The sequence below is a fragment of the Sander vitreus genome, unplaced genomic scaffold (genome assembly GCF_031162955.1).
Source record: "Sander vitreus isolate 19-12246 unplaced genomic scaffold, sanVit1 ctg255_0, whole genome shotgun sequence".
NCBI classification, from domain to species: Eukaryota; Metazoa; Chordata; class Actinopteri; order Perciformes; family Percidae; genus Sander; species Sander vitreus.
The window spans coordinates 142,501-155,000 of NW_027595423.1; the positions used below are offsets into that span (position 1 = coordinate 142,501).

The window sequence follows — 12,500 nt, forward strand, 5'->3', positions numbered from 1 at the left end:
TCTTGTTAATTTTTGAAAGATTGTTCAAAAATGTAAAAAGATAGGTAAGGTACTCGCTAAAGCCATTTTGTTAATCCTCATGATTCACTGTGCCACATGTACGTTTAACATGAAAACATGATACCAACAATTATTAGGATATTTCAATAGTTTAGTATTCTACGCAAAAAAGATACGTATAAAGGCTTTAGGCCGCCCTACAGGTTAATATAGGCCCAATTTAATATGCAACTTGATTTTATACAGGATATGTAGTAGGGGGTCCCTGCTCCATCTGCCATTCAGTTAAGGGGTCCTTGGCTTAGAAAAACGTTGAAGATCTAGTTAGTTACAGACTAGTTAGTTACAGACTAGTTAGTTACAGACTGGTTAGTTACAGACTAGTTACCAACTAGTCTGTAACTAACCTCAGTCTGTAACTAACTAGATCTTCAATGTTTTTCTAAGCCAAGGACCTGCTGGGGACAGATCCTTGGCTTAGAAAAACGTTGAAGATCTAGTTAGTTACAGACTAGTTAGTTACAGACTAGTTAGTTACAGACTAGTTGGTTACAGACTGAGGTTAGTTACAGACTAGTTAGTTACAGACTAGTTGGTTACAGACTGAGGTTAGTTACAGACTAGTTGGTTACAGACTAGTTAGTTACAGACTGGTTAGTTACAGACTGAGGTTAGGTACAGACTAGTTGGTTACAGACTGAGGTTAGTTTAGGACGGATGTCAGATCAATGTGATCATCTCTCAGATCTAATGAGACTCATTTATGTATTATCTCATTTAGCTTTCCCAACATTTTAGACAGATATGGAAATAATAATTCTACAAAGTTATGTCAAAGTGCATTTTTTTATTACTGACAAACATAACCTTTTCTTGAGTTCCCCCCCGCAGACCTGAAGAAAACTCTGAGAATCAATAGAAAGTATATAAATATATTATAAAGTTTTCTGACCTGAAGCAGAGCAGCAGCAGCTGAGAACGATCGACAGCAACAGACAACAGACCTTCATCTCTCTCTCTCTTCAGCTTACTGTCTCTGAACTTTCTGTTGTTCTTCTCTTTGTGTCTCTCTCTCTCCCTGTCTGTCTCTCTCTCTCTGTCTCTCTCTCTCTCTGTCTCTCTCCCTCTCTCTCTGTGTCTCTCTCTCTCTCTGTCTCTCTCTCTCTCTCTCTCTCTCTCTCTCTCTCTGTCTCTCTCTCTCTCCCTCTCTCTCTGTCTCTCTCTCTCTCTGTCTCTCTCTCTCTCTGTCTATCTCCCTCTCTCTCTGTCTCTCTCTCTCTCTGTCTCTCTCTCTCTCTCTCTCTCTGTCTCTCTCTCTCTGTCTCTCTCTCTCTCTCTCTCTCTCTCTCTCTCTCTCTCTCTCTCTCTCTCTCTGTGTCTCTCTCTCTCCCTCTCTCTCTGTTTCTCTCTCTCTCTCTGTCTCTCTCTCTCTCTCTCTGTCTCTCTCTCTCTCTCTCTCTCTCTCTCTCTCTCTCTCTCTCTCCCTCTCTCTCTGTCTCTCTCTCTGTGTCTCTCTCTCTCTGTTTCTGTATGTTGTTCTTCAGCCTGTTGGAGTCAAACTGAACCACAGACCAACTTCCTCCCAACACCTAACCCTCCTCCTCCCTCAGAGCTGTGGAGGGGGGGAGGGGGGGGGGGGTGTCAGGAGACTGTGAAAAATAAACATAATAATAATAATAATAATTATAATAATAATTAAAGCTGCCATCAGCGATGAACGGGCCCTCGCCCCCTGTCCCGGGGTTACTGGTGGATGGCGCAAACCATCACCAATTAAAAAGGATCTCTTTGCTGAGTTCAATGATACTCTCACAAGAGTCCGTGTAGATGGGCGTGGTTAAAGTATAGGGGGCGGATCAGCACCACATGTAGACCACACGTTCTGAGTTTCATGTCAATACAGCTCAACAGTCCCGCCCCTCCTCTGAGAGTTCCAGAAGTAAATATCCCGTTCATTTCTCCCATTGATGTCTGGAAAAATATTATATAAAGAGTTTTAGACTATGCCTTATGCTAACCAGCTACGACGTGACTCATATGCATACAACATATCATTTAGACTGAAAAAACGAACAGAAAATCCAAAAAAGTCAAAAGAACAAGACTGAGTACATATTTTCATCATCAAGCGAAGGAACTACTGATCTCATAAACCACGCGCACCACTGAATACAGGAAGCTACGTTAGCTTAGTTAACAGCTAACAGCTAACCGCTAGCTGAGACAGCATGTAATAACTTTAAAAGACCCTCAAAATAAAACCTGAAAATAATCGTTAACATATATATAACAGCTGTTACGTCAGCTGTAGCCTGCTTTACCCAGCGTTTAGTTTGAGTTAACATTATTTTCGACTGAATCAAGCTGTCAGCTAGCGGTTAGCCGAATTAGCTGTTCGCTAAAGTAACGTTAGCTTTCCGGTGGAGGCTAGCGGCAGAAGCGTGGAACTGATCGTGATTTGTGCAGTGTCGTAAATCCTCCTTAAACAGGATTATCATTTTGGGCATTACGGATTGTGCAGACAGCTCCCTCTCCTCCCCCTCCTCACCAGCATGAGTTCCACCAATCAGAGGCATCACTGTGGGATTTTGGGATTGTTCAGGATTGTGGGTAATAGAGTACTTATCCAAGACATCATGAATAAAAGACATTTATCTCAAAACAAGGTTGGTGCCCCATGAACTTTTGGCGTCTTTATGAGTATATACAATCGCTGAGTCATGTCGTAGCTGGTTTTAAGTCTACCATCGACGGTTACCATTTTATGGCTTATACTCCAATTGTCAATGGAGAAATTGCATTGCATTTTTACTTCCAGAACCCGCAGTGGGCGGGACTGTTGAGCTCTATCGGAATAACTTTTGCCAAGATACAACCGTTCCTGTTTCGACAGCCACCTACAGGAAGTTGGTCCTCCATAACTTGCGCATTGTTTTAGCGATCAAAATTCTATGAATAACTTTTTGTCATGAGGGTCCTGCGAGTCTATGTGCCAGTTTTCGTGCCGATCGGACTCACACCCCAGGACGAGTTACACCGAGTAGGTTTCCTATATGTCGATATTTTGCTGATTATTTAAAAAAAATTAAAACAGTGCCATCTAATGGCCGATTGACGCCAGGTTTGGCACAGATCTTTGAATAATTTTACATCATGAGGGTCAACAGATACGACCTGCAAAGATCCAAGAAGATTGACATCACGGCCTAGGACGAGTTCGAAAGAATGTAAAACATATGAAAAAACGTAAATTAAAAATTGCCAACGCTGATGCTTCCAGGCATTAGGGGGCGCTACAGAGCCCACTTACAGGTTTGGGCCAAATCGCTGTACAGTCTCGCAGAGCTCCCAGCTGTTCATGTGGGCGCCAATCTTTGTGAGTTTTCGTATATATTGAGGCCGTCAAAAATGTGCCCAAGTGCTAAAACCAATAAGGGGGCGCTATAGAGCAACCACACCACTCCCAAGCCTCAATGTGAATTCAGATGAAAGAGTTTACTATTCTGCACATGGCTGCAACATGTTGAGAGTTTTCGTGCATCCTGAAGTCCTCAAATAAGTGTTCGTAAAATGAAATGAAGATGGACGTGAAGATGAGACCTATGTTCCCTCTCAATTTGGTATATTAACTTATTACTTTGTTCTGAATTAAGGTGCACATTAGGTGGCGGTATGGCGGCCCCTGGCAACGCCCGAGCCCAGTCACTACACAACTCAACAACTTTCACCAGCTGTGCAAATCTTTGTGAGTTTTCGGGCATTTTAACCCGTCAAAAATGCAACGAAAGACTCGGAAAAATAATAATCCTTAAAAAAAAACAGGTGCCTCGCACTTTCAGTGCTCGGGCCCTAATAATAAGTTAGAACTCGTTCAATGAGCATACATATGGTTTAAATAAACGGTGAACTTATTATGGGATGAGATTAGGGATGCAAATTAAAAACATTATTCTGATTAATTTGAAATCATAAGTTACATAACACGAGTTACGGTCATCATTAATGAAACTACTAGAACTTCACTTCATGAGTTCAAACAACTCTTTTTCTTAAAGTTAACGTCATTTTTACTGAAAGGCAGAAATTAAACTTCAGACAAAACTAATCGCCGTGGCAACACTACAGCTGCAAAGATTACTCTTCAATTCATCTATTGGGACATTTTTCAGTGTTTTTAGAGAAGCACATGCTGATGAATCGATCCTATCCAGCTTGTTTTTAAGTTCAAAGTGAAATTCAGATTTCTGAGGGTAAATGTTGAAATACGCAAATCACACACAACCTGAAAGTAACTGTTGAGATGAGAAATCTCCCGACACAAAGGTCTGGCAGCAGACATTTTAGGGAAGATGAACTAAAGATGGTGTTTTTGGCTGCCTTGTGTAACGTGATGTTTTTAACTCAGAGTAAAGGAGGAAGAAGTCAGAATTTCTGTCTGAAACTTTTCTGACTTTCAGCACTTTTTATTTCCACGTTACAACAGGAAGTAGAAAAAAACAGACCGGTGGGGGATATGGGGGGGGTGTAATAGTAAAAGTTGTAGTAGTGTTGATGTGCCAGCTGATAGCAACATATCATAGCTACACCTAGGCCATACCTAGAGACTGGCATGGGGTACTTTCCATAAAATCATCTCTCAATGACAATCAGACCAGCTGTTAGGGATAGGGTTTGACTATTGGATGAAAGAAACCCATTTCTGATGTATAAACCTTTTAAAAACAGGTCAGATCAGACCTGAGGACAGCAGGAGGGATAAATAAAGCAGGCAGCGCCACTCGGGTTTTAATAAACAAACTTTTATTAAAACTGAAGAAAGTTTGTCTGGAAGCAGATTAAAATAATAACGCAGATATACACAGACACTTCTGGATCAAATATAAAAGAATATGCATCTAAATATAAAGTTATAAATCTGATTCTGCTGCCGTTTGTATTTAGGTTTCCTTCACAGGCAGCTCTCCTCTTCCTCAGGACGCTTCTCTGGTGATGTCACTTCCTGTCCGTCCTCAGATGATGTCACTTCCTGTGCATCCTCTGATGATGTCACTTTCTGTCCATCCTCTGATGATGTCACTTCCTGTTCTCCTGGAGACTCTGAGAGCTGAGGGCTGCAGCGAGATGGATCATCATCATCAAGTTTAAACTATACTTTTAGTTACTTTATTCACTTTGAAAATATATCTTATATCCCTTGTGTTGTCTTCCCATATATATATATATATATATATATATATATATATATATATATAGGGCTAACCCCCTAACCCTATATGAATATAATGATATTAATATTGTTATATTCATATTAAACCTAAGATAGTGGTGACATACAATGAAATGAAAAAGGGAAAAGAAGGATACAGAGAGAGCTCAGTGTAAAAGCTAAATATGAGAGCAGTATTTTACCATTTTATTTGGTATTTTTGTTGAAGGTGGCTAATGATGGGATACATTTCACTGGTCTGGCAGATAGTTCTATAATACTGCCCCTTTTACTGAAGACAAGGGACAATCTATATAAGCACATAAAGAGAATTAAAAAGTAAGACTGGTGGGACCGGCCTGTTCTGGGAACAGCAAGGATTGTGGGTGGAGTACGTGTATAGAGCAACGGCTTCTACATTGTCCCACACTAGCAGCCTAAAATCTCTATGCTGTTACGGCTGCTCGGGGGGTGGGTCTGGTACCACTCTGCTGTCTGGTTATTGTTCTGCAAAAGGGTCGGGGAGCAGCGTTATTTAGGCGTGATCTACCGGACTCGCCATGCTGAAGGAGTTCCTGCACAGCGCCCGGATGACTACGCTTTTTTAGGACATTTTTGTTGCATTTTTCTATTTTTTTCCGCCGTTTTGCGCGAGCAGGCCGAGAGGAAGGCGGTGATGGATTTGGCGCTCTGAAGAGAGTTTGGAGGTTAAACCTGATCCTGAATCACAAATAAAAGATCCACATTTCATCTGCAGAGACTTCCTGGTAAACTACTACTAACGAAATCAATGATCAGAAACAAAGAAACAACTTGTTGAGCAGAAATCAGACTGGAGATACTTCACACTGCTGCGGAGAATATATATATATATATATATATATATATATATATATATATATATATATATATATATATATATATATATTGTTAACTTTGAGAGCCCTGATGTATGATTATCTGTGATCATGTTTAAAATAACTTTATTGGTACCTAACTGCGTCCAGCGCAGCGCTGCCGCTGGTTTCTATGGTGATGTCAGTGACGGGGATGATGTAACTGCCGTGGGAGGGGCCTGCCTCCTCTGGTTCCGCCTCCAGCAGGTGAACGTTCACCTGGGGGGCGGGACTTCCTGTAAACAACGCAGAGCACGTCAGATCTCTGTGGTCAGTAAAGTTATGGTGTTCAGTGATAGGAGCGAGAACATGTTTCTGACCGTCTGCGTCGTCCGTCTGGTCTCTGATTGGACGGCCACTGGACCGCACCACAGCTGGATTATCACCTTTCAGGAAGTCCTGGCTCAGCTGGAGGTAACGCTGACACAACAACAACAACAACATTTACTGACAACAACAGTGACGAAAACGTTGGAAACAGGATGTTGTAAAGAGCCAGACGTCCATGTCTTTGTGATTCTAAAGCAGGCCAGTGCTGCATGAATACTACTGTACTACTACTGCTGTAATACTACTACTGCTGTAATACTACTACTGTACTACTACTGCTGTAATCTTACAGCCAGTATTTAGAAACTTAAGCCTCTCAGCCCTCAGAGATTTTTGATAACTTATGGTCCATCTGGCTTCATTTTCTAAAGAAGCTTTTAAGTCTCGTGACGTCGTCCCGTCGATGCACCTTTGTGTTTTTCTCGGTTGAAATTTCAACATTTTGCTCTTTTTTGACACTTTTCTCAACGTTTTTGTCACTTTCATTCAAATTTTGGGGTGTTTTTTTAATTATGTTTTTGTCCATTTTTTATCACATTTTTTGGTCACTTTTTTTAACAAGTTTTTGTCACCTTTGGCGATGTTTTTGATGGTTTTTTTGGTCACTTTTTTTTCACTTTTTTCAACCTTCTTTTGTCATAGTTTCCGATGTAGAAAGTTTTTGTAAACGGGTCAAATTTGACCCGAGGACAACAGGAGGGTTCAAACATCAACCTGTTATTGATAGTATCAAATCCTAACAGGAGATATCTCAGGACACTTCACAGATAGAGGAGGTCTAGACCACACTCTATCATTTACAGAGACACAACAGTTCTAGTAATTCCCCCAAGATTCAGTGTGACAGTGGCGAGGGTTAGGGTTAGTGGCACTGCTGTCCACACTCCATCTATAAACATCATTTCTTTCAGGAAAAACTGGGATATTGTTATATTTGTGCTGCAGTGAGGTCACTTGAATGTTAAAAAGGTTGTAGGACCATAAAGATAAATAAATAAATACAAGGGAACATGAATCTGACAGATATATATTGATATCACACAGATCAATAAAAGCTAAGCCAATCTCCCTGTCTGAAACACTTCCCATATGTATCAGGAGTCACACTGTGAAGAATTAAACATTATAACTTATACAGTGGACAAAATATCTACATTTGTTGCCAATAATCAAAATAATAATGTCATATTCATTGATATCACACACACACAACAATGCTACACAAGCATTTGTGTTGTCTAAAACAGTTCTCCTGGCTTTTAGCTACAACAGACAGATGCATATATATATATATATATATATATATATATATATATATATATATATATATATAGAGAGAGAGAGAGGTAGGAAGTGCTGCTACAACACTTTTACAGTCACTCCCTGACTGCAATGACAATGACTCAGACCTGAAAACGCTGACCAATCAGAGAAGACTGTGCTTTTTCTTAAAGAGACAGGCGCTAAAATGGAGCGTTTCAGACAGACAGGATAAATACAGGTATATTCAGACAGACAGGTATATTCAGACAGACAGGTATATTCAGATAGACAGGATGACAAAAATATGTTTTTTAACATTAAAGCACATAAACATGTTCTAGCAGAAACCCAAAATACAAGTATGACCCTGAAAATGAGCATCTCAGTAGGATTACTGCATGGTAAAAGAGTACTCTGGTACCTTTCTGTAGTCGTCGGTCATCATGTTGCCCACGGCGACACTCAGCGAGGAGAAAGACGGTCTGGACTGAGGTTTCTCCTCCCAACACTGTTTCATCAGATCATAACTGGAGACAGAACATTAAATATCAGACATCAGACAGTACTGGTTAGTTACATGGAGTCTGGTGTAATGTAACCCATCAGTCTGGCAGTGCAGACAAAGCTTCAAACGAGCTGATTGGTGGATTAAAGAGTGATTTTGGTATTTTTCAAAGTAGACCTGGACTCTCTGTCTCCATGTTTGTGTGTCTGAGTGTCTGGTGGAACACTAAAAGTTCTGTTGTTGCTGTTTTAGAACAGAATATAATCCCGTTTATTGTCACTTAACGCATGCACAATGACATTAAAAGCAACTCCTTCCCCAGTGCCAACCTATACATAAACAAATATAACAACATGAAATAAAATAAGGTGTACAGTTGAGACACTATATACATGAAAAATAAGTTTGGTTTTATATATAATGTGATATGCACATTATTTGAATATTGCCCAATAGTGGTGATCATATTCAATGAGTAATAGACATTGGACAATGAGAGTAATGGTATTGCACAGCATACAGGTATTGCACAGTAATTATCAATATTATCAATGGTATTAAATATTATATATTGCACAGTAGTGAGTAGAAGAGAGTCCGGGGTTGGGGGGTTAGACTGAAGTCAGAACATGTGCATGAGTTCAGAGTAGTTATAACTGTTCTAGAGTCTGTTGGTCCTTGTTCTGATGGACCTGTAGCCCCCCCCCTGAGGGCAGCAGGTCAAACAGATCACAGGTCGGGGGGGGGAGCTGTCCTTGTTCTGATGGACCTGTAGCCCCCCCCCTGAGGGCAGCAGGTCAAACAGATCACAGGTCGGGGGGGAGCTGAGGTTTTCTGCTCTACTGAGGCCCTGTTTACATGTACATGGTTATTTTGAAAAACGGAGACGTTTCCCTTCGTTTGTGCCCTTCGCAAACGGAGAATCCTCCTCTGAAGAAGAGTCTTTCTAAAAACTCCGGCCAGAGAGGTAAACTGAGACAAACGGAGGTTTAGGCAGCCGAGAGATAGAGGAAGTGATTGGTTGCTGTTGTTGCTATTTTCTTGATTCTGATTGGCTAACGTGGGCTTGAGCTTCTCGTTACACCGCCACCTACAGGTCTGGCGTGCTCTAGACGCCATATATACACGGGGACGTGTCAACGAACACTTTTCTGAAAACTGACAGCTGTGCACGATGTTATTTTAGAAAACGGAGCGGGTGAAATGTCCGTTTATGAAAATAGCGGCCACGTGTAAACGTAGCATGAGGCAGCGGGTTTATTTCAACCAAACCAGAGTGGTGATTGTTGGAACAGCGGAAAGATGAACCAAGACGGCTTTTGGTAGTTTTATTTAGTTTCTGTCCACTTTGAATGAAGTGTGTTTTACGATGATAAAGTCCTGATTATTTACATGGAGTCTGGTGGGTTTGGTGATGGGGATTTTCAGTTTCATGTTTAATAAAAAGGATTTTATAGGCGAACATGTGAAAGTGAGTTTAGTGTCATACATGTCGTTCGGAGCGTGATCAGGGCGACTCATCCTGTATCCTCTCTTCAGAGACGAGTAAAACTGCTGAGTCATGGGAAGGTCGGGGTACGGGCTCCCCCCTGTGACAAAACACACAAAGTACTGCAGAAATTAGCATGTTCTGACATTGTATAGACCAAATAATCTTCAGATAAATCCACAGTGAAAATAATGGTGAGCTACAGCTAGGGATGCACCAAATCCAGATTTTTGGGGTTCGGCCGAATACCGACTCCACTGGTTAAGATTCTGCTGACTCCTCCCATCCTCAGTCCTCAGACAGTGACTGTCCTTCCTTTGCCGTACCTGAAGTTGCTGCATTCTGGCTGCTGTCTGTAGATTCCTTCATGCTCAGCTCGTATTCTTCCAGATGTTTCAGACCAGATGTTGTAACAGCGGTGATGTTGTGTATTGTTTAGGGTCCTCGCCACCACCAGACTAATCAGCATTGCAGATTGAACATGTAGCTGGACTTGAATGGCCTTCTTTTGACTGAAAGTACTGCCAAACAACACTTTTTCTGCTCACCAGTTCCATTTCCACTTCCTCTCAGCCTGCTGCATTGAAGCTCCACCTACGTAAACACCTTCCCGTTAAAAAGCCCAACATTCAGCCGAATCTGAACCCAAATCCTGGATTCCGTGCATCCCTGGTCAACGAGTGAACAGTGTATATGTCTATCTAACGGTGAGCTTCAGCTGTAGTGTAGATGTGTACTGGTTTGGACTGGTTACCCAGAGAGAAGATCTCCCACAGTAAGACTCCGTAGGACCACACGTCACTCTGAGAGCTGTAAATGTTCTGGAAAATACTCTCAGGAGACATCCACTTCACCGGCAGGAAGCTCTGTTGAACACATAATATACTTATAATACCAGTCCTTCCAGAAACATGGGGAGGTTTCTTGTGACTGTTTTGGGCTCAAATCCTTGATTATTCGTCACGTTTTCTTAAAAAATGTGATGGAATATGCGGGATATTTGTGCAATTTTATGCAATAAAATAGCGGGAACTTTTTAAAGCTGTGGCGTCATCGCAGTGTCATCGCGGCGTCATCGTGGCGTCATCGCAGCATCATCGCGGCGTCATCGTGGCATCATCGCGGGGTTTGCAGCTTTTAGATGATGTCACGTCACGTAATTACATCACTTCATAACGTTCCCATGGCAACGGGGAAATGGCTGCTCTTGTGTGAAGTAAACGCAACATTTTTCATCTTTCTGCTAAGATATTTGGGACTTTGGGTGATATGAACGAAAATGTGGGGATTATGACATCATGCAAGCGCCGCATATTTTGTGCAGAAATCGGCAATTTAAGTGGAGCGTGTTTGAAAATATATACACGGCCCCCGAAATAAATATGAGGACTTTGGCTGATTATGCATTGAATTATGAGATCACATGATCACGTTTTTCTGGAGGGACTGTAATACAAAATGTTGCAGGTTATTAAAACTATTAGTAAATATATATTCTAATATATGGGATAAGCATTTAGTTAATGAAGTTGAACTGACGTTTCCTCTGGCGATGTAGTCCTGGTCCTTCATCACATCTCGGGCCAAACCAAAGTCACAGATCTTCACCAGCTTCCCCTCGCAGACCAGGACGTTCCTCGCTGCCAGGTCTCTGTGGACGCACTGCAGGACACGCACACGCCTACGTCAGCACGCAGCATGACACAGGGACATGCAACATGAAACAGGGACACGCAGCATGACAAAAGGACACGCAACATGACACAGGGACACGCAACATGACACAGGGACACGCAACATGACAGATACACGCAACATGAAACAGGGACACGCAGCATGACAAAAGGACACGCAACACAGCAACGTCAACACGCAGCATGACACAGGGACAGACAACATGACACAAAGACACACAACATGACACAGAGACACACAACATGACACAGAAACACAGAGAGACACAACATGACACAGGGACACAAAACATGACACAGAGACATGCAGTATGACACAGGGACACACAGCATGACACAGAGACACGCAACATGACACCAAGACACGCAGCATGACACAGAGACACACAACATGACACAGGGACACGCAACATGACACAGAGACACGCAGCATGACACAGAGACACGCAACATGACACAGAGACACGCAACATGACACAGAGACAGGCAACATGACACAGAGACACACAACATGACACAGAGACACGCAGCATGACACAGAGACACACAACATGACACCGAGACACGCAGCATGACACAGGGACACGCAACACAACACAAAAACACACAACATGACACAGGGACATAGCCCCCCCCCCCACCCGACCCTGCCTGTCGTGAATAGACAACATGACATGCAAATATTTATTAGTGATGGTACATTTCTGGAGGAGAGGAAGTCCATGGCCTGAGAGATCTGGAAGGAGAAACTGAGAAGGTCGTTGAGGCTGAGAAGAGGAGAGTCACTGAGGAGAGACGACGCCTCCTGGGGGTCTGAAAGAGAACAACACAACCAGTTACATCACACACACACACACACACACACACACACACAGACATAGACACACATACACACACATAGACACAGACACACAGACATAGACACACACACACACACACACAGACACACACACACACACACACACACACACACACACACACACACACACACACACACACACACACACACACACACACACACACACACACACACACACACACACACACACACACACACACACACACACACACACACAGACACAGACACACACACACACACACACACACACACACACAC

The 12,500-nt window shown here is 42.2% G+C and overlaps 2 protein-coding genes across 4 annotated transcripts in view; both read right to left on the minus strand.

The window, feature by feature from the left end:
- LOC144513449 (macrophage colony-stimulating factor 1 receptor 2-like) overlaps positions 1 to 1,545 on the minus strand; it is a 36,407-nt gene extending 34,862 nt beyond the window's left edge. For both annotated transcript variants that reach the window (XM_078244527.1, XM_078244529.1), the window contains exon 1: positions 953 to 1,545. In XM_078244527.1, the coding sequence (XP_078100653.1) occupies positions 953 to 1,010 (58 nt within the window). In that variant the 5' untranslated portion in view covers positions 1,011 to 1,545. The remainder of the gene's footprint in view (positions 1 to 952) is intronic.
- A 3,233-nt stretch (positions 1,546 to 4,778) lies between these two features.
- LOC144513456 (platelet-derived growth factor receptor beta-like) overlaps positions 4,779 to 12,500 on the minus strand; it is a 31,280-nt gene continuing 23,558 nt past the window's right edge. For both annotated transcript variants that reach the window (XM_078244538.1, XM_078244537.1), the window contains 8 exons: positions 12,084 to 12,196; positions 11,229 to 11,351; positions 10,444 to 10,555; positions 9,690 to 9,789; positions 8,117 to 8,222; positions 6,423 to 6,522; positions 6,200 to 6,338; positions 4,779 to 5,111 (listed from right to left, as the gene is read on the minus strand). In XM_078244538.1, coding sequence (XP_078100664.1) covers positions 4,949 to 5,111; positions 6,200 to 6,338; positions 6,423 to 6,522; positions 8,117 to 8,222; positions 9,690 to 9,789; positions 10,444 to 10,555; positions 11,229 to 11,351; positions 12,084 to 12,196 — 956 coding nt within the window. In that variant the 3' untranslated portion in view covers positions 4,779 to 4,948. The remainder of the gene's footprint in view (positions 5,112 to 6,199; positions 6,339 to 6,422; positions 6,523 to 8,116; positions 8,223 to 9,689; positions 9,790 to 10,443; positions 10,556 to 11,228; positions 11,352 to 12,083; positions 12,197 to 12,500) is intronic.